This window comes from Convolutriloba macropyga, chromosome 8 (genome assembly GCF_964194025.1).
Source record: "Convolutriloba macropyga chromosome 8, txConMacr16.3, whole genome shotgun sequence".
Taxonomy (NCBI): domain Eukaryota; kingdom Metazoa; phylum Xenacoelomorpha; order Acoela; family Convolutidae; genus Convolutriloba; species Convolutriloba macropyga.
Window position 1 is genome coordinate 3,508,348 of NC_134475.1, and position 23,723 is coordinate 3,532,070.

The window sequence follows — 23,723 nt, forward strand, 5'->3', positions numbered from 1 at the left end:
GGCACAGTTAATAACTGGCAAAATATGTCTCTACCTTGTCCTTTATCAGCAGGAGGCTGCGATTCTATATCTACTGATCCATTTGCATACACTTGGGATGAACCCAATAATTGTCTTTTCACTTTAATTCGCACTTTTGACGCTCAAATGATTAAAGCTAATGACAAATACTACATAGTGAAGGATCCGAAATTTACTTCAGCTCAGTCAGATTTCGACTTACAAAGCTTTATGTTCCAAGTTTATAATAAACCACAGTCTTTATGTAGTCATCCACGAATAGTATATCCTACGCCATATGATTCTCTATACGTTAGTCTTCGTGACGGATTTGATATGAACACTGGAGAACCCATTCACAAATTTAAATCCGATACTGGTGCTATAACTCTGAAAAATAAATTCTACTCCAGTGACAATAAAACTGTTGATACAACATATTCTCAAGTTTATGAAAATATTGATTTCGAAGCACATCATGGAACAAAAATTGACTATTTGCACTTTAATAATCTTCGGCAACTTCAAACTTCTACTCTAGAGCTGTTAAGAAATGACTGTGAATTAGTGCCCTCAACTATTCTTAACACTTTAACGATTTCTCATGAAAATCCGCGCTTAGCTGGATATACCTTAACAAGAAACAGATCTATGTTTCTCAAAACAAATGGCAATGTTGCCTAGCTATAAAATTGTCCTGAATTTCATTCACCCTTACAGATTCTTAATAAGTGCTATAATCGAATACCAATTCTTTATGAAGATGAAATTCATTTTGTTGATCCCATTTCTAGACAAACCTTCGTTGAAGCCAAAGAACAATTGTGCTCTGATAAAAATTCAAACTTATTTCAACTATATGTTGACGATGACAATTCATGGGTTGAACTAATCCCACAAATCACAAAAGTAAGAGGACCTGCACTATTTAAACCACATATGGTTATTCAACAAATTGCGAATGTTATTACTGCAATTATTTATGCTTCTATCTACATATATAAAGAAATGATGCCATTCTGGAATTCAATAACTTTCAACTCCAATATGAATGGAGTTCTTAAGCACTTTACTAAGTCATTATTAGATAGCAGAGAATCTTTTTCAAATATTTCAGGCACGAATTATTATAACTCTAGAACTATTTATCTAGATTCATTCATTTCACCGGACTTCTTTAATAATCAATTTGTTGAAACCTTTGGTAAAATACAATATATAATCGAGCGATGCGCAACATTCTTTGCCGCTTTCTTATTCATTAAGCGACTCATCGACATAGTTTTATGCTTAATTCGAGCAATGCAAATTAACAAAATTACAGATGCATCTATTCATTTTGGTAAAGCACTCTTTGCTGCCATATTTGATTTAGTGTCAGTTCCAATTCTGACTTCTATCTATCAAGCAACTAATTCTGATAATAATAGCACTGATGAAAATAGAGAACGGACAATGCAAGTTCCAAAAACCGAAAATATTAATATTAGAGAACGAGTTATTCAAACCCTATCTTATGCAGAGAATATAGGATTACAAGCTTTATGATTTGAGAATAAAAGTGGTTACCCAAACCTAAATGGTGAGAACATTAAAGACAAAAATAGAAACGATCACAACGTTCCTACGTCTCCAGTATAGGATTAATTCCTCTATTACCTTAATATCATCAAACTATATGATGATAATCTATTACAGACTGACTTCATATTTACTACTGATTTACTTTAAAAGAGAATACAAAAAATAAGAAAAAGAGAATACTCGCAAAATAAATTCAAAAAAATATACTCTTAGAATAGAATAAGAGTAGAGAATACTTGATATTTCAGGAACTTTCTTCAATCCCTAACGAATTGATACCAGTCTTTCAGAAGGAACCTTCAAGTGGTCGGCCCGAATACAATACACAATCAACTTCTAAACCTCAATCTTGAGTTAAACAACTTGACAGACTAGTACAAACCACAACTCATATTACCCCATCTACAAATTTTCTCTCAGCTATCAAGATTTCAGCAGTACAAACTCAAGCAACTAGTGCAAATTCATCCACTACAGTTACATCATCATCTACATCATCCAAAAAGAGAACTAAAACCGCAGATACAATTGCAAAGAAACAACCACGTAAACAATTCATTAGAGAGACATTCAGCCCAGCGACACCGCTAGAAGTAAATATACCCAAGACAAACAGTACGGCACCCAACGTCTTAGCAAACACTACAACTACTCACTCGTCACGACCAAATTTTCTTAATCTTCATCATTACACAACTACCCCCCTGCAAGACCGCCTAAAAAAACAACATCAAGCTGAAATACAAGCTAAAACCCCCGGTTTTAGTGGACACCCGAACTACGATACGAATTTAATCTACCAGTTGCAACCCAACATCAATAGATTCAATCTCATTGGTTATTTGTCGAACAAAAATTCTTATCTACTAACTAATCACAACCTACAAGGACAAACAATACAAGTCCCGTTTGATAATATTACAGCAAACCTCAATCCTCAGCTTGATACCTTCACTTATCAGGTACAGCAAAACATTCTGACAGAAAGACAACGCTCTCAACAGCTCGAACAACGGATTACTGAGCTCCAACTGGAGATTGCAAATCTGAAGCATCAACTCCACATCCTCCGCTCATCACGTTGAGCACTCACGGAATGGAATAGATAAATTTGTGGTTGTTGGTGTTCAGTACTTCCTTCATTTCTTCTTCTTCCTTCTCCCGTGGTGAGGAAAATTATTCGTTATTTTAAACGCCTAATTATTAGTCATTTGATTACCTTACTCTCTTTGATTCCATTACATACATCAAGTGAAGTAATCCGCATTTCTTCTATCTTCATTGAAACTATCTTCAATGATTACACTCAGCGCAATTTATGGTAAACAATGAGTCCATTCTTATCTTTATATTGCAGATTTGATTTGTTCTCGCTTCTCTAAATAAAATCTATTCTTTATCTTTACCGCTTTATCTTGCTTATAACATAATTCAATTGTTCCATCGAATTTCATAATTTATCTAATTTCTTACAATCTTTCAGTAGACGTTAAGTATTTCAAAACATATTGCGATCTCGCTGAATTTATTCAATCGCAAGTTATTAAAACTTCGAAAACATTCTTAGTTGGAAATAAATTCTATACACCATTGTCAGTTCATTGGACATTTGAGTTACAAGAGATTATCTTATTCTTACAAGATAACAATTCCAATGAAATTGTAGTTTAATTTCATCAAATTCCTGAGTACGATTTATTTGAAATTTTAACGCTTATTCATACAGAAGAAATTCTTAACATCAATAATCTAAACTTTCGACCGTTCAATTATTTCAATTAATATGTTAGTCTTCAATATTTTGGTAATCACGGATATAGAAATGTTACAACCTTTCGTTAACAGGTTTTCACTCATCGCCATCCGCCATTTATAGTTTAAGTACTATTTGGATCTTCCTGTCAATTCCTTTCAAAGATTAATTGGTCTTCCATTCTCCCCATTGACACAAAAATTGAATTACTACATTATTCAAAATGAACACATATTTTGAAGAAGGTGTTGATATCGAATGGTTTAAAGATTATTGTCAACTCTCTGATCATGTTGAATCCACATGGGTTAACTTTTCTAAACAGATTATTTTTAACGATAAAGCTTTCAGAATCTCCGAATTATATTATTCTGAATTCCAATGCGAAGTCATTTTATTTCTTGAAGACTTTGAACAAAAAGAAATTGTTATTTATTTTGAATCAATGACAAAAAGCAAGAAAAATTATTTCATGAAGCTAATTCATAATGATCAACCAAGTCTAAATATTAATTCCTTAAACTATAGCTACAAAGCTTACTTCAATTGATTTATTCTTCAACAATACTCAAATAAAGATGAATTACGAAACGGAATTCTTTATTTGGGGAGTTATTTCAACAACACTAGCCCTTATGGTGTTGCGCGCAGTCATTTTAATTTCCCTATTCATTTACCTCGCTTGTCATTATAGACCAATAACTTAACCAGTATATTCTTCAACTTATTTTATTCTATTATTCAACGTCAGATGTATTAGCAGCACAATTTTATAGAAAAACTTCAAAAGGTCTATTATAACGGCCAGCCAAAAAAATTGGATCTATTATTTTGTACAGCCTTGTATCTTAGGACATCGTCAACCCTTCTTCAAGAAAGAACTCAGAACCAGAAGCCAAGATGAACTTTAGAACTTTAACCAAGTAATCTACCTCACAAACTTTAAATGCTTAATTATTATAAAATTAAGCTAAATAATTTATTCGATTATGTAAAATTTGATGTTTTGATTTTATACCTATGGACCGGGATGGGATGTACTGAAGTGTGCTACACTCAGTAACGCTATTTGATAATCTTAGTGCTATTTTGAGAATTTACGTTATAGTGCGTGAAGCACAAACTTGATTTGGACAAAGTCCATTTTAACGTGTGAACAAATTACTAAGTAGTTTTGAATAAGCCACTATTTTAAGATCACTAACTAAAACTGAGAATACTATGACGTGATATTGTCACGCCACATAGAGAACACCAACTTAACCTTGGTAACTCTGTCGACACTCGTTATCTCTATCCAATAGGATACTAGATAACCACGTGTCCGCAAGTATAAAAGGAGCTTGCACGCTCAACCACCAACACAAATTGGTGCCTGATAACTTCTGATTTAAAATCGTACTCCCGTATTGCTCCCTCGCTCAATCTCAGCTTACTTGAGATATTTTTCTAACTTAGATTATTTTGTAACTTGTTCTTAGCTAAGAACTCTCTAAGTCATAAAATATTAACTTAGCACAAAATTGGAAATCAGGTAAGTTTAACCTAACTTCTCTTAGTTATAATTTAACATCTCTTAACTCTATCTAAGTTACAAGTTAACTTAAAACAATTCAACCTGTACTATCTAGTGCTATCTCAATCTTAATAACTTTAAATATTCTATCCCTTCATGCTCGGTTCATATTTGATGCTGTTTAACATAACATATTAATTCATATTTGCATTTAACTTTCTTAATACTTATCTATATACCAAGAGTAGAACTAGGGGTTGAACTCTCAAGTTATACATGTGGTCCCGCGATTAATCCCGTCGTTTAAGTATCTAATGTACGGACCAGCAGTATAAAATTGAGACTTGGATGTAAATAATTTTTGCTGTTATTTCATTTTGTAGTTTGTCGTGTCCCATAGTATTTATGATGGCAGGTCTCATCGGCCCTCTAAAGGAACCTAAACAAAATTTCGTTAGCCTTAGCCCTGTTCACCTTTCGCCATTTTCTCTTTTTCGCCCGTCGACATTTTTGTCATCGATCTGTCTTTCCTTTCCTTTATGTATCAAATCAGAGTTCTTCAATGAATTGAAACCCTTTACATCACAAAAATCTCGGAGAAAAAATTTAGGAAATCAAAAACACCAATGTAGGGACAAATGTAAAACGAACAAGCTTAATATCAGACCCTGCAATCCGTTTTAGCCATTCTCTATAGCAGAGTTGTGAGAAGCTGAGCTACGGAAATAACTGAGGGAACATTAGCGCAAAACTATTTTTAATTTTATAAATGTTCATTAGTTTTTATTACCAAACTGTTTTTCTATATCATCTTTTGATTACCAACCAGCAACAGAACATCTCCTTATTTTTTTACCAATGTTTAGTAATTTTATTTTAGCAAAGATTTATAAAAAAGGTTGATATTATGGAGTCTCACAGCAAAATTTTACTTTCTTTGAAATATCAGTAATTATGGTTACTTGTAGACGCAGCAACAAACTGACCCAAAAACTAATAGAAAAAATTTTTGTTTAAACATTTGCTGCTACATCTACTCTAAATCAAACTATTCCTGTCTTTTCTCCATAAATTATGACAAAACTTTACTTTCATAATGAGTTTATTGAACGGATAGCACCAATTTAAATGTTAATACAGCACGCGGAAGTTTTTTGAAGAGCTAAAATGCCATCATTTTCGTATTCTTGTCTACAAGCAAAACTTTTTTTACATAAATTTGTCGATTTTAAAAATATCAACTTTTCACTGAATCGTTAAGGACAATTTTGTCTTTGGAAACAATTATCTCGAGCAAACTTGAAAAGCAAAGAACCTTGATAGAAATATTTACACAGATGTCTAAAAGTTTCCACTCGTGTGTGTCACTGATCAACATGATATTGGTTTCAAGTTAGACAGAAAAAAATCTGGACTAGCATAGAACTCATCCACACATTTCATGAAGTCGAAGTAATGCAATTGATTCAGAATCAGCAAAGTATTTTCAAATAATTTTTATTTTTGTTTTGCAACAAAGTTGTTGATTATTTTGCTATTTTTGAATCAAATCTCTCAAGTTCCTGTTCTTTTCGAAAACTGTGAATCAACTGGAGGATGTTTGCATTACTTAGCATATTTTAAAGTTTTTATTGACTTCTGGCAAGAGTTAAATCCACACTTCATGAAAAAAAGTAACACTTTATTTATCCAAAAAAGAATGTCAAGAGGTAACATCATCAATGGTAGTGTAGGGTTATATAATATTAATAGCTTTATAGATAAAAATAGAGGTGGGTCAACAACAGAAAGTATGAATTAATCTTGTAATGCACTACAGAAGGATCAAAGAAAATGCACATCGCGAGCTTGTATGAAGACAGTGAGCTTTTATCTACTTACGTAGTACACTCGGTGACTCCTTCAACAAGTGCTCCAGTCGTATCTCGAGGCATGAGAACTCGCTTGGCATTCGCATCCACTCCAGAGATTCCAGAGAGGAAGTCACCCCAGAAGTGCTCATCGTTACTCTTTAGACCATCGTAAGGACCGCACAGACCCACAAGCTGAACAGAACGCAATGTTGAAATGAAAATGTTATTTTTGGAAAGTGAAAAACAACTTGCAATTAGTAAATTCAAAAGCAGTCTATACAATTAAGGTTTCTATAACATAACTGGTCTCCGTTGTGTGGCTCCAAGATCCATGGAAAAGGTCTCCAGCAGTTATGGGCCACAGAAACGACATACTTGTTTCTGTTTTTTTCCATTGGAAAAAAGTTACTTTAATAATGGAAATAATCATCAATATTAAATTCCTATGTCATTAAAAAACATACACGCAAAAATAGTTTAAAATATTAGCCTTTTACCTGTGCGAAAACATTGATTTCTTCAAAAAATTCTTTGAAAATATATTATTTGCACCCCCTAGACGCACGTGCCATCTTTTTACATAATAATTTTCCATGTAATGACACGTGCTCTGTAACTGGGGGGCGAGCATAACATACTAGGGCGGGGGCACAAACGGAAAAAATCCCTTCTTGAAATTCTTGATCAAGTCGGACAGAATGGATTCTAGTAGTTTTTAATCGTTTATAAGCTTTACTTCCTTTATTTGTTAATAGCAGATTTCTTTAGTGGTCCGGTCTCTCTTAGTGCTTTTTATTTGTGATTTTAGCGATTTTTTTGTTCTAAATGATTTTTGTGATCTTTTCCGTTTGTGCCCCCCCGTTAGTGGGCGCATATTATTTGCACCCCCCAGACGCACGTACAATATTTTTACATAATGATTTACTATGTAATGACACGTGCTCTGTAACTGGGGGGGGCATAACGTACTACTGGGGGGGGGGGGGGGGCATAACGTACTGGGGGGTGGGGGGGTGGGGGGGCACAAACGGAAAAGATCCAATTTTTGTTTAGTTTTTTCTCTATAAATCATCTGACCTGAGGAGTGGAGCTCATGTATGAATTGGGAACTGTGACTTTGATTCGGTTGTGGCCGTCGTACCACACAACAACATCTCCTCTATCCTTACATCTGATCGTCAATATCATATGTTTGCCCGAAATACTCACGTGCACCCAGAAACACTCGGCAGAGGGCGTCTTGTACCTGAAAAACATAATAATATTAATTCTATAAACAAAATTTAGAATTCTATCATCATATGTGCACGTGACATATAATAATATCAACGTCTTTTAAAAAGTATTAGCTGCTTGTAACCGACAATGTTAAAACAAAATTAAAACAAAAGAATAAGTTTTGACCTTTTTAAGGTTATAGAGGCGGTGCAATATTAACACGTTTTTCCGAACAGTTCATTAACATTGGTTTAGTTCTTTTTCACATGCTTAATATGAGTAGTATTAAAATTATTAGGAGGTGATACCTGTTTCGACTGTTTGACATGTTTTGAACTTTAAAGTTTTTTAATAAAAAATTGCACGTTTTTTTAGTTCATGTCTCTTGGAGTCATTAAGGCATTTTTACACGACAAAAAACCAAAAGAACAAAATTGGTTTCAAAACAAAGATTTCGAAAATCTTGAGTCGATATTTTAACGCCGACCAAAACCGAATGAAGAACTCAAAAAATTGACCAGTACCAAAAGTTACTACTAATAACAAGAAAAGTAAAATATAGAACGTATTGCAAATACCAATCCGATTTTGTTGTTAATTCTCAGCGTCAATGGCCCTGAAAGTGAACCATGAAGAAAAACGAAAAAAATGAAACAATTTTCCCACCCGCTCAAAAAAATAATCAACAACAACAACAAAGATTCAGACAAACATACAACAACTAGGCATTGAAGACCAATGCAAAAAACCAATACAAAAAACCCTGAAAACGACAATTTCCTCAGACAGCATTTTCTCAATTCACTTTCGAAGTCTGAAAAATTGGCGAACCTTAAACCGAAAAGAAAATGTCCTGCTCCTTTTTTGGCGACCATTTCGGTATCAAGAAAAAAGTATCTTAAATTATTAGAAAAAAGATAAAAAAAGGAATTGATGAAAACGAAGAGAATTATGACTGTCCTCTAGTGCACTGCACAACTGAGCCGAGTTTCGCAGTCGTGTGTGTGTGTGTGTGTGTGTGTGTGTGTGTGTGTTAGAGTAAGTGTGTATTTGGTTGTATGCCCATTTTTGCCTCCCCTTCAGAAACACCCACCTCACACACGCATATACAGACATCCACAGAAACACACATGCACAGACAGATAATATTGTACTCGCTCACGACTTCACAATTAAAAACACTCAAACACGCAGGTGCGCATGTAATCATATAGGGATCTTTTCTGCTAGCCCCCCCCCCCAGCCTTATATAGCCGTTAAATTTGCACCCCCAAAATCTAAGTTTTCGCGAATTGTAAGAGCGGTATTTGCATTTCATTGAAACAAGAGTGTCTAGGAGATTGAAGGCACTTTTAGAATAGTTTCCTTAAGAAGTTTTAAAAAATCAAGCCCTCATTGTAGCCGATAACACCAAAAAGGATCTAATACAGAAATTTTTGATGAATAAACATATAAAAACTCAAGTTTTTGCTCCTACACTCGTTAAGGACCTTTTCAACAATTAGCCCCGCCCCCTTTGCAAAAAGGGGGGCTATTCTTGAATAGAATTTAGGCGAGCAATTTATTAACCAATCAGAGATTACTTTTAAATTTTCCGCGCATGCGTTTATTACTTTAAACTGAATAGAATAAAATCAGTCACTATTTGGCAATTAGCCGAATTGGAATAGAAAGCGAAAAGAATTTCCGAATGGCGGGTCGGTGGGCCTTTGCCACGAGAACCGACCCGCGAGTTCCGGATAACATCCCACAGCACATGAGAGGCATGGCAAATAACAGCGGTCCGCAATTGCGCGTCAACTGATATTCGGCTATCTAATTTGTAGGCCAAGTAACATTGTGGCACAGTTTAGCACAGAACGGGGGGATTCTCTATTAGGTACCAAGGGGGGGGGGGGGGTCAATTGTTGCAAAGATCCCTGGTTCACACTAATGCACTTGTGTGCTCTCTGTCACTCACATTAACTAACTCACCCACGCACACGAACAAATACACAAACACCCGCGCCCACACAATGATAAATTTTTCATTTGCTGAGCAATAATTTTTTTCTGGTAGAGAAGGTGACAACTCAAACAAAAAAACAAACCCTATTTTTGTCCAAAGTAATTAAATTTTTCAAAACTTTTTTTAATAAGTCGATTCAGTTTTCAAAGAGATTTTGAATGATACCACTTTTATTCTGTACGCTAAAAAAAAACAAAATTGATCGCCAGCCTCTCAGAAAAAAGGTTACCTTAGCATGAAGTTCCACAAAAATTGGGGATGGAAAAATATCGGAAAAATTTTTTTGGAAAATTAGTGCCTTTTCTTCTTTACAATACTGATTATAATGATCTTGTGTAGCATTATAAAAAAAATATTTAAATCATTTATCTTCCATAACTATTTTTTCACGGAAAATATTTGTTCTGATACGAAAAATAAAATTTCTCAGTAATTGTTTTGGTACTATTTCTGACCACTTTTTGAAAATTCTGAATCAATCGAAAGACTCAACAACCATAAAAATCAATTTGAACTGATTTTCTTACGAGTTGGACCATTGTTGATATTCAGGATTAATCGTTTCATCGAATCCATCCGCTATTGTGGGTTTCTGTCCGTTTATTTTCAGCTCATTGGGTTTAAATTCAAACGTCATTGACACGGTCGGGGCGTAGATATCATCCGAAATGATAACTTTTCCCTTTTTATTACACTTAAAAGGGCTCCAGTGGGCGACGTGTTCGTGACAGCTTGCCTCAACGCTTCCCATCGTAATTCGGAACGCACTCCGGGCTCTGTCGTCGACCAATCGGAACTCTTCCGTGTATCGCATTTCGTAACATTTGCCGTCAAATGTCATGAAATGACCATGTCCGATCACGTGACAAGTGTGTTCACACGTATCACGTTGATCACACTTCCAGACGCCATTTCTGACACAAGTACTGAAAAATATGCACTCAAATTACATTATACCCCGGAAATTAACCGGAATGCCAAAATTTGCATGCAAAATGTAATTTAAATGAAATGCTAATTGGAATGCGTTGGATCAATTGACAGAAAGCGAGTAAGCCGAATTAATGTATTAGGTAATTTAATCCCAATTATCTAACTAGATAGAAACAAAAAAACTGGACAATAATTTTATTAGTTTTGATTTTAAATAAGAACAATCAATTTTTTTATTCTTTAAAATTTATATTTAATTGGAATATTGCAATCAAATCTAAATTTTCAAAAATAAAGAAAATAATTGCTCTTATTTGGTTAAAAAATGGGATCTTTTCCGTTTGTGCCCCCCCAGCTTAGTGGGTGCATATTATTTGCAACCCCCAGACGCACGTGCAATATTTTTACACAATGATCTACTATGTAATGACACGTGCTCTGTCACTGGGGGAGCATAACGTACTGGGGGGGGGGGGGGGGGGGGGGGGGGCACAAACGGAAAAGATCCAAAAAATGTTCTTATGGTAAAATAATCGTTCTTACAGTAAAAATTGGATCTTTCCTTCATCCCCCCCCCCCCCCCCATTTTTGTCAGCACTTTATGTCAAAAAAATGCCACACTTTAACAAAGTAAAACCCCACAATTAACTATGAAGCGAAATTATTATAAAAAGGAAAATTAACATTTTTTTTTTTTGGGGGGGGGGGGGGGGGTGGATTGCGGGTGCAAACAGACTAACTGACTTGGCAATAACGGAAGGAAAAGATCCGAAAAATTGTTTTAAACACAATGTTTTAGTGAGCAAAACAAAACTTTCACTGGCAGAACGTGCGTTTAGCAGAAATGAGGGATCTTTTCCGTTTGTGCCCCCCCCCCTCCTCCCAGCTTAGTGGGCTTATATTATTTGCACCCCCCAGACGCACGTGCACTGTTTTTACATGATGATATACTATGTAATGGCACGTGCTCTGTAAGGCGCATAACGTACTCGGGGGGGGGGGGGGGGGGGGGGGCGCAAATGGAAAAGATCCGAAATGAGTAACAAACCAGTTCTGACAATCAGAGATGAAGTGTTTTCCATGTTCATACAGTTGTCCCTTGTATCTACACATGCACTTTTTTTCTTCTACACACTGACCATTCTGTCTATAGTAACCCTCTTTGCAGAAACAGCCTGCACTGTGCTCTATGTCTGAACAAAAAGCATGGTTAATAAAATCAAACTATCAAACTAGGTAACTCAGAAAACGAAGCTTAGTCAGCCGAAAAAATACTGTTCTGAGTTGTTGAGAGACCTTACGTTTGGGAAAAAAAACTTTGCGTGAGCAAAATCACTCGAGTTCTCCAGGGTAGAGGGTTGGTCCGATGAGAATGATTTGGACATTTATTAATCAAATTTTGTTTTTTTCATTTTGTTCTGGTAGCCTGAAGTATCGATGAGCGTCTTGAGTAACTAATTTATCTAGTTTTGGTGTTAATTTGCGTACCTGATTAAAAAAATCGATGTTATTCGAAACTGGATAAACAATGTTAGCAACAATTTATTCTGATTACAATTGAAGGCAATTATGTGCATCATTAGCTTCAAAACCGTGGAAAATACTAACATATATTGTGGGTTTTAATATTGTTGAATTTGGTTATCAAATTGGGGAATTGCTTTATGTAACACAATTAGAAAAAAGAAAATGCATTTGAATCTTTCAATGATTAAACCTCTTCAAAAGACCATCTTTTCTCGAAAAATTTTCGCCAAGTAGAGTACAAAATGCAGAAAACTTTGAGCAATGTGAAAAAGGATTGCAAGTTATCTGTCATACGGACTGGATAATTGCCATTAAAATATCCATTACCGTATTTAGTTCATCTCTTAGTTTTCCCATTTCAAGGGCAGTTAATTCAGTTCATTTTCATTAATCTTATTTCCTCAGTCATTCGTATTGCAACTCCTCATTGATTCAGGTTCCAGACAGGAAACTGTCTATTGACGTGTATAAGCAAATCTAAATTCCTATCTTGCGCACGAATAACATGATCTCTGTCAACTTCCTTTGATTTTAATTTTGTTTAAATTATAATTAATTCTCTCACTTGCGCTCAAACTAATCAATTCTAGTTCAGCTTAGTCAACTGCTTTTCAAAACTAAGCTCAAGAAGCAAAGTAGCAAATGAAAAATTTCTAAAGTGAAAATCTAAATCAATCTCGAAATTTTGGCAATTGCACCGCAATTGCCCAATTCAAACAAGCAGTGGTCAATTGTGGCTCAATTGACCAAATACTGAGCTAAGCAGTATAACATGGCGCAGTCAGCTACTAATTCCAGAAAAAAATCACCTTCACATCGACGCCTTCTAGGAAAAAGCAACTATCAAACCACCTCTTTCGTAGGAAATATGGACGCAACAATGGAAACTGGCATTGTTAGCAAAAGAGGGGATAAAATTTTAGATTTTTCTCAATGGACCACCAACGGCCGTTACACATCCACACGAACCTGTGTATGAGGAACCAGTGGAAATTTACACTAAGGCACCTGAACGCGACAGAGAGATCCGCAATCAACAACTAATGGTGACGTGGCAAAATAGATGTAAAAAGATCGGCCAAATTGGCTTTTTGTGCGGCGATAAACCTTTGGACCAATGTGACCAAAAGGCAACCTCATTTCTCTACTTTTGCATTGCGACAGAGGGTCGCAAGATTTTCAAGAGTAAACACCCGCATTTCCTCATTGAAAAAGAGTCGATGAAAGAACTTTGGCGTGTGATGGAGGAATCCTTCATAAACTCGGAGTAAAACTAATGATCGTTTTGTTTTGTTCTCGGAGCAGCAAACAGGAGAATCTGTAGAGAGTTTTTAAAGGAGAGCCATAGAACAGGCAGAAAACAGTAGTCTGGGAGATGAGGAAACAACGTTATTTCGAGATACCGTCGTTTAGAATATTTTGGACTTTGATACCGAAAAAGAGTTTCTCGAGAAACAGTGTCACCAAAAAAAGCGCTTGAAATAGCTATTCATATGGAGATGGGAGCTCAAAACCAGCAAAAGATCAATGAAAATCTTAACACAAAGGCCCAATCAGAGAACTTTCAAGGTCGAACATAGTCAATAACTTTCAAGGTCGCAGTCGCACCACGAACTACCAACAACAACGGAACGACTTCGCTACCCAACTGTCCCCCAAAAACTACCATTACACTAGCATTTGGGCAAAATGTGGTCAACGCTGGAGCCAATATCACCGTCAAACCAAAGAATTTACCAAAGAATTTACAAAAACCAAAGAATTTACAATCTCACGCGTCACAGCCTCAACAAACGAATGTTAACAAGATCAACATAACAACCACCAAATGCGATGACGATGAACCTATCAATTACATAACCAGTTATCAACAACTATACGATCAAGTATATGACCCAAACTTCGACAGTGATTCCGATGATAATGTTGCCGCAATCTCTAGCGATGCAACAAATCAACTTGAAACACTCAATGCAAAAAATCAATACGGAAAAATCACCGCAAACTCGATGATCGACAGTGGTGGTGAGTGCAGCGTTATCACAAAAACTTTGGCCAACAAAATTATATGGTGTACCCAATCTGCACGGTGGATTACTTCCAAATAAGAGAAAGACCTCAAAACATTTTCAATTGAACTGATCAACGTCTTAAACAAAACAGCAACGACTGTTGTCTATACTGATTGGATTTGTGAGGATGCATGCCTCACAGTTGTAGAGGATGAACACAAACTCATCATCGGAAAGGACCATTTCAGTAGTCTTGGTTTCGCAGTGGGGCTACAAGAAAAAGGGGTAAATGTGTTAACAACATTGATAAATCTACATACAATGTAAAACAGGCTATCGCGTTGCATCTTCCCGACCTGTTTCCAGAATTGGCTTATCAAAGACACATGTCGTTAAATCAAAATTTCATCAAAGTTTACAGCAAAGCATCAAAAAAGTCGTCGCGTTCCAATATATCTACAAACTAGAGTTACTGCTGAATTACACCGATTGCAAAAAGAAGGACTTATCAATAAATTATCTAGTTGCTCTGACAAAAATTTTATCTCATCTATAGTAATTACAGTGAAGAAAGATCAATCTATAAAGTTAGGATTAGATTCTATATTTCTCAACAAATTCAATCAAAAAAACCATTATCAGATGCCCAACATACAAAATTTAATTGATTCAATCTCACAACACTTAACCAACACTCAAAACGGTCAAAAAGCATATTTTTTAACAATAGAACTTAAATATGAATGTAGTTGACCACAAATGCAAGAAGACACTGCAACACATTCTAACTTTAATATCATTTGTGGAAAATCCACAGGCACATACAGATTTAAAACAGGATTTTACGGTCTCACGGACATGCCAGCTGAATTTCAAAAAGCAGCGGACTACACACTTGTAGGCCATCAAAACACATATTGTTTCTTAGACGATATAATAATAGCAGGTGCCAAATCGGAATCTGATCACATTAATTATGTTATAAGGTGTCTCAAAAATTTAGATGAAGACAATCTGCGCATCAATCTTCAACTGTGGCAGTTTGCTGAAACAGAAATCGATTGGCTTGGTTATAACTTTACCCAAACTGGTATATCGCCGTTAGAAAACAAAACTGCAGCTATATTAGCAATACCACCAACCACAAATAAACGCTCAAGATCACGTCCTGGACCAGTATATTACATTAGCAAATTTATACTAAACCTAGCTCAACTTTGTCATTCTCTCTGACCACTTTCACAAAGGTCTACCAAGTTTTTTTGGATTGGGAAACATACTAAACAATTTCAACATCATTAAAGATAAAATACCAAAAAGCACTGAAAACTGCCTCTATAATTCTAAATTGGACGTTCGAGTAAAGTGCGAGGCTTCACGTTCCGGACTGGGCGCTGCACTTGAGCAAAATACTCTAGAAGGGTGGAATTCTACTGCATTCTTGCATTCGTATCCCGCTTTCTCAAGGAACATCGTTCAAATAAATCATATAATGATGACTTTCTAGATGGGTTGATCGTCTACTCCCTTACAATTTTGCCATAGAACACATGTCTGGATCAAATGGTGAACATTTTTTGGTATCCAAAATACGGGATTCTTTTAAACACCTTATTGAACATAAACGATCCAAATTGTATAAATAAATAATTTTTCTAAAGTCGAATTCACCCACATTAAAACCGATTAAACCATTTGCATCGAAAACACATATTCCAAAAAGCAGAAAACTACATGTTCAGAATAAGTCATTTGCACCGCATTTACCACATTCTAATACTTCATTGCCAATTGCATTGCAATTTACACTATCACAAAGGCCTAATACACCCAACTTAAAATCACCAACGCGTCGCAAATGCCCTCTTCACATTTCAAATCACAATTTGCACTAAATGATCTGCCATTACAAAAATCGAAGCCCATTAAAAAATTTGCTAAAAACAAGCCCGCAAAAATCAGATAGCAACGAATGTGAATAATCTCAAAACATTTAAACCCAATTAGCCCCATATTTGATACCAAATCAACTAACCACCATAAATTCTCAAAATTAGGATCGAAACTCAAAAATTTCTTCTATAAATACCGATCACCCAAAAGTACCTCCCTTTCTAACAACAATTTCTCCACAATCAAGTACTCTGATATTCACTCCATCAATTCTTCCTCAACAATGCCACAAGGAATGTTTGCAATATCTACTCTCACAAAAGACAGAGTAGCTTTTTTGGACAACTCACACATAAATACAACGCCAGGCACCAACAACTCATCTATCACGAAAACAACACCCTCAACAAGTGCTTTAGACACCGCGGATGATATCCGGTTCTCCGAAACAATAAACCGCATCTTCAGCAAGAAGTTATTTACCATCCCAACGGGCAGGAATGCCAATCTGAAAAAGTGAGAGATTGTGTGATCAGGAACGATGAAGAGGGGCTAAAATACATCAGTCCTTTTACACACTCATACTGGCGCAATATGAGTGTAAAGCAGGCGAGTCTTTGCATTGACGAGCCAAAGCAATACCGGAAGCCAATGAAGATCTTCATTCCTGGAAGATATTCATCCCGTCCACCCAGGGAGCTTTTCTATGCTTTCTCTTGCCCAGAATATATGTTGGCCAGAGATTCACCGCGAGACACTAGATATGGCTAGTGAGTGCAAAGCTTGCAGGGAAATTGGTAAGAATTTAATATCAGTGAACCCGATTGTCAAATGGTCGCAATTACTTAAGTGTATTGAACCGAACTTCAAATAGATTTTGGCGGACTTATCATTAATGAAAAAGGAATATTAAAGGTACAATGTTCCTCAACAGGCATTTATCGTTAGTGAAAATAACCTACGTTAGAAATAATTTGCCATAGAACACATGTCTGGATCATATGGTGAACATTTTGTGGTATCCAAAATACGGGATTATTTTAAACACCTTATTGAACATAAACGATCCACATTTTATAATAAATAATTTTTCTAAAGTCGAATTCACCCACATTAAAACCGATTAAACCATTTGCATCGAAAACACATATTCCAAAAAGCAGAAAACTACAAGTTCAGAATAAGTTAATTGCACCGCATTTACCACATTCAAATACTTCATTGCCAATTGCATTGCAATTTACACTATCACAAAGGCCTAATACACCAAACTTAAAATCGCCAACGCGTCGCAAATGCCCTCTTCACATTTCAAATCACAATTTGCACTAAATGATCTGCCATTACAAAAATCGAAGCCCATTAAAAAATTTGCTAAAAACAAGCCCGCAAAAATCAGATAGCAACGAATGTGAATAATCTCAAAACATTTAAACCCAATTAGCCCCATATTTGATACCAAATCAACTAACCACCATAAATTCTCAAAATTAGGATCGAAACTCAAAAATTTCTTCTATAAATACCGATCACCCAAAAGTACCTCCCTTTCTAACAACAATTTCTCCACAATCAAGTACTCTGATATTCACTCCATCAATTCTTCCTCAACAATGCCACAAGGAATGTTTGCAATATCTACTCTCACAAAAGACAGAGTAGCTTTTTTGGACAACTCACACATAAATACAACGCCAGGCACCAACAACTCATCTATCACGAAAACAACACCCTCAACAAGTGCTTTAGACACCGCGGATGATATCCGGTTCTCCGAAACAATAAACCGCATCTTCAGCAAGAAGTTATTTACCATCCCAACGGGCAGGAATGCCAATCTGAAAAAGTGAGAGATTGTGTGATCAGGAACGATGAAGAGGGGCTAAAATGCATCAGTCCTTTTACACACTCATACTGGCGCAATATGAGTGTAAAGCAGGCGAGTCTTTGCATTGACGAGCCAAAGCAATACCGGAAGCCAATGAAGATCTTCATTCCTGGAAGATATTCATCCAGTCCACCCAGGGAGCTTTTCTATGCTTTCTCTTGCCCAGAATATATGTTGGCCAGAGATTCACCGCGAGACACTAGATATGGCTAGTGAGTGCAAAGCTTGCAGGGAAATTGGTAAGAATTTAATATCAGTGAACCCGATTGTCAAATGGTCGCAATTACTTAAGTGTATTGAACCGAACTTCAAATAGATTTTGGCGGACTTATCATTAATGAAAAAGGAATATTAAAGGTACAATGTTCCTCAACAGGCATTTATCGTTAGTGAAAATACCCTACGTTAGAAATAATTTGCCATAGAACACATGTCTGGATCATATGGTGAACATTTTGTGGTATCCAAAATACGGGATTATTTTAAACACCTTATTGAACATAAACGATCCACATTTTATAATAAATAGTTTTTCTAAAGTCGAATTCACCCACATTAAAACCGATTAAACCATTTGCATCGAAAACACATATTCCAAAAAGCAGAAAACTACAAGTTCAGAATAAGTTAATTGCACCGCATTTACCACATTCAAATACTTCATTGCCAATTGCATTGCAATTTACACTATCACAAAGGCCTAATACACCAAACTTAAAATCGCCAACGCGTCGCAAATGCCCTCTTCACATTTCAAATCACAATTTGCACTAAATGATCTGCCATTACAAAAATCGAAGCCCATTAAAAAATTTGCTAAAAACAAGCCCGCAAAAATCAGATAGCAACAAATGTGAATAATCTCAACATTTAAACCCAATTAGCCCCATATTTGAAACCAAATCAACTAACCACCATAAATTCTCAAAAGTAGGATCGAAACTCAAAAATTTCTTCTATAAATACCGATCACCCAAAAATACCTCCCTTTCTAACAACAATTTCTCCACAATCAAGTACTCTGATATTAACTCCATCAATTCTTCCTCAACAATGCCACAAGGAAAGTTTGCAATATCTACTCTCACAAAAGACAGAGTAGCTTTTTTGGACAGCTCACACATAAATACAACGCCAGTTACCAACAACTCATCTATCACGAAAACAACACCCTCAACAAGTGCTTTAGACACCGCGGATGATATCCGGTTCTCCGAAACAATAAACCGCATCTTCAGCAAGAAGTTATTTGCCATGCCAACGGGCAGGAATGCCAATCTGAAAAAGTGAGAGATTGTGTGATCAGGAACGATGAAGAGGGGCTAAAATACATCAGTCCTTTTACACACTCATACTGGCGCGATATGAGTGTAAAGCAGGCGTGTCTTTGCATTGACGAGCCAAAGCAATACCGGAAGCCAATAAAGATATTCATTCCTAGAAGATATTCATTCGGCCCACCCATGGAGCTTTTCTATGCTTTCTCTTGCCCAGAATATATGTTGGCCACAGATTCACCGCGAGACACTAGATATGGCTGGTGAGTGCAAATCTTACAGGGAAATTGGTAAGAATTTAATATCAGTGAATCCGATTGTCAAATGGTCGCAATTACCTAAGTGTATTGAACCGAACTTCAAATAGATTTTGGCGGATTTATCATTAATGAAAAAGGAATATTAAAGGAACAATGTTTCTCAACAGGCATTTATCGTTAGTGAAAATACACTACCTTAGAAATAGCAATGCTTCCAGTCCAAATTTAACTTAATTCCGCAATACAAACAGATATAATCACGGAGTACCTAGAACAATTAGATTAGACCAAGTTAGATGTTTAACAGACAAAAAGTTCAACAAATTTTGTTCCAAAAATATTATTGAACCAATTTATGCTCCTGCACAAGGCAATAGAGCCAAAGGTTTTTTTGAACGTCTCATTCAAAATATTAAACAACAATGATCATGCATGAAAGCACATTTAAATAAAAAACTTAATTAACAACATGCAGTACATGCAATCATTCAAAACTTAAAAATAACTAAGCAAAAAACAATGAATATATCACCACTTAAAGCACACTTTGACAAAAAAAGGCAACGCTCCAGCATCTAATGTTACAACGAAATCGAACAGCAAAAATTTAAATTATAACAAAATAATTAATTTTTATATAGACGAAGAGGCAATCCCAGTCCGAACGTATCTAACAGACGAGCAGTGGGCCGATACTGGAATGTGTTCTGACGTGGAAATAAAACGAGTCAATAGCGCCGCAAATGCCCGTGCTCATGAAGAGCAACAGAAAATGAAGGACAAAGAGACCAGATTAATGTGGTCAGAAGGTATTTCCAGACCAATACCACGAAATGAAATGAGCGTAAATGCTAAAATCGCACAAAAAACTCATGCTGCCAACCGACATATTAAAACTCTAGACGGAGTTTTGGCTCCAAAGAGCACAATTGAAAAGGTCAACCCAACAACCAGCGTGATAAAGGAGCCAAATAGACCTGAAGTACAAGTACGCAACTCAAATATTGCTAAATTAGGAACAAAAAGCGAGCGAGATACAGATTTACTCCATTACGCTGACAAGAGGCCACCAAAGATAAGCGAAAAAACGCTGGAACAAAAGATCTTGAACCATAAGAAGAACCTTCTAAGAAAGGATCTTGGAAAAAGGAAAATCAAACGCTGCATAAAACAATCTGATGTCATATCATCGGCTCAATCCTGTATTTTCAGCACAAGCAACGAGGCAAAAATCCTAAAAATTGGAATCCCTAAAAGAAATCCAAAGCATGAAGCGGCATTTCAAAAGAGACGGGATCTCACCCAATTACTACACTTCAGCCTCATCCAGACTATCGCACCGCCTAACGCCTCTTCATCGGGCCAATCCGCACCGCAAACAACTCCTATACTCAGAAAAGAAAAGCACTTTATTCAATCTAGCGATACGTCTGATTCGAAAACCCCTTCAGTTAGACGAAACAAATGACAACACAAGAATTAAAAGAAGAACTCCAGCCAGCAGACACATACTGTAATCCAAGACATACAGGATAGGCATGGCTATTCATCAGAACTTCTTGTATCTGATACGACGTTTATAGGCACAGTTTTTCCTAGTAAACCAAACGAACGTTGGACGATTCATCCAAACCTAAATTTTCCAATGGAGAGAGAAATGACTGTTCTAGGGGACAAAAAACATTCAGAAAATTCTGAATGGAATAAGTTCAAAATTTATCTAACTTCAAATAATCATTTAATATATTAAAATTTTATTATTATTTAACAAAGTGAATAAGTATTAATTTTCTGATTTTTTATTAATATGACCTCTTTTATGCCTCTCAATAGGCGAAATGTGAAACGGACTGGATATTTGTCATTAAAATATCCATTACCGTAATTAGTTCTTGTCTTAGTTTTCCCATTTCAAGGGCAGTTAATTTAGTTTGTTTTCATTTAGCTTATTTCATCAGTAATTTGTATTGCAATCCATCATTTGTTCAGATTCCACACAGGAAACTGTCTTTTCACGTGTATAAACTAATCTAACTTCATATCTTGTGCAAGAATAACATATGATCTCTTTTAACTTCCTTTAATCTTAATTTTGTTTAAATTTCAATTCATTGTCTCATTTGCGCTCAAACTAATCAATTGTAATTCAACTTAGTCAACTGCTTTTCAAAACAAAGCTCAAGAAGCAAAGTAGTCATCTGTGTCGCGAATAACCGATTTTTAAAGTGAAAATTTAAATCATTATCGAAAGTTTGGCAGTTGCATTGCAATTGTTCAAGTAAAGAAGCAGTTTTCAATTGTGGCTCAATTGACTAAATACTCAGGAAAGGAGTAGAACAATACCTTTGGTTGTTGGCAAAATCTTATGTTAACCTGGCGAATGACAGGCGGGGCAGTTTATTTCAGGTAATTGGGTAGACTGATTAGTTAGTGGTTATGAGAGCGAAAAACGAACATGGGAGGGATTCCAACCCGCGATCACCGAAATGCTAGACGTACGCATTAACCTCTATGCAATAAGGTCTTTGTAAGTACCTGTATTAACATCGGTTTCTTTTTTAGCAGCAGAATTAAATTCTGAATAAGTGCAAAATCCAGAAGTCAACCGTGGAAAAATTCATTCGAGAAGTGAGATTGAAAAAAAAATTAGAAGAAAAATTGCAAAAATGTTCAAGCGAAGTTTTTTCATAAAACACACACACATTTTTTCAGTACTTGCTTCAAATTGTGTTTTTAATACTTGCTTCAATACTCGTCAATTGACAAAAACTTGCAAAAATTTAAAGCACAGCAACCCAAATTTTAACAGACAGTCGGGTTGGATTGCTGCGACATCTCTTTGCTTTACGTTGCCGAACCTACATTTTGAGCTGGCAAATACGCTTGTAAATGCAGTGTGGTCCGTTACCGCATGTTTTAAAATTAGGCCTTATAGGCTTTCGTGGATAACCGTGCCTTTAAGAGAACTTGGTTCAAATTTGCTCAAAATTGAGAATATTCGTCATTGATATCCGCGATTGCGGGATTTGATGGAAACTGAGAAAGGCAGATGGACGTGTGTCACTACTATCTACAAAATTGTGCCACTAAGTTCCGTGCCAAGGTGAATACAATCCGCACAAGGCTTCGAAAACTGATGAAAGGAGAAAAATTGGGATATAATTAGTACTTCTTATCAAAATGAAGTGAGGGGTATTTAATTATTTCTTGGGAAAGTTTTGAATATTAATTAAAGGATAAAGTGCAGTAATGACGATACCCCTGCTCACAATTTGAAGACATTGATAGAAATGCAAAATTTCAAGATGAGTGACGGAAGCTTGTAAAGATTTTCCGCTACTTGATTGTCACTGTTGTCCACAAATTAACCTGTTTCTTCCACAAAACGTCGTCACTCATGTTCCCAAACGCGGACAACCTTGATTTGCAGGATTTGCGAGGTATTGAAATTGGTTGTTTGACGTGATTGGTCAGTCAAAATTACAAGTTAAAGACGAATGCGAAATAAGTGGCTGTCAATGAAGTTCTTGAACAATAACTTAATTTCTAGATATTTTTTCAAAAAATGATCGACCATGCAATTTTGTCTCCCATTTTCCTCGTATTTTTTAAATCTGTCCTACCCTTCAAGACTTTCAATCGTCAGAAATATTTAGTAGTCTACAGTTCATCTATGATTCCACCAACCTCTAAAACGAGCACCAATTGATCAGCTATAGAACATGCCCTATATAAGTCATTTATTCCGCTCATTTTCCGCTTGAACAAACATAATGAACTGGCAAAACGAGCGAAATGCTGATGAATTCAGCGATATGAGTGGGAGTTAATGTTTTACCTGAACTGATTAGAAAAGGTATAAAATCACATAAATTTGGAAAATGCATGGAAATTTCCGCTGTTCAAGGAGGGACTAGGAAATAAAACCTCATGGAAAATAACCCCCACGAAATAAACCCCCATTTTAAAATTGAGTTTTGGTCGTGATAATTTGTTCGGTT

General features: G+C 35.9%; 1 protein-coding gene across 1 annotated transcript in view; it reads right to left on the reverse strand.

The window, feature by feature from the left end:
• LOC142344325 (otogelin-like protein) overlaps nucleotides 1-23,723 on the reverse strand; it is a 75,498-nt gene that overhangs the window by 13,303 nt on the left and 38,472 nt on the right. The window contains exons 9-12 of the mRNA XM_075395913.1: nucleotides 11,914-12,058; nucleotides 10,460-10,858; nucleotides 7,784-7,952; nucleotides 6,735-6,898 (exon numbers count right to left, since the gene is read on the reverse strand). Of these exons, the coding sequence (XP_075252028.1) occupies nucleotides 6,735-6,898; nucleotides 7,784-7,952; nucleotides 10,460-10,858; nucleotides 11,914-12,058 (877 nt within the window). The remainder of the gene's footprint in view (nucleotides 1-6,734; nucleotides 6,899-7,783; nucleotides 7,953-10,459; nucleotides 10,859-11,913; nucleotides 12,059-23,723) is intronic.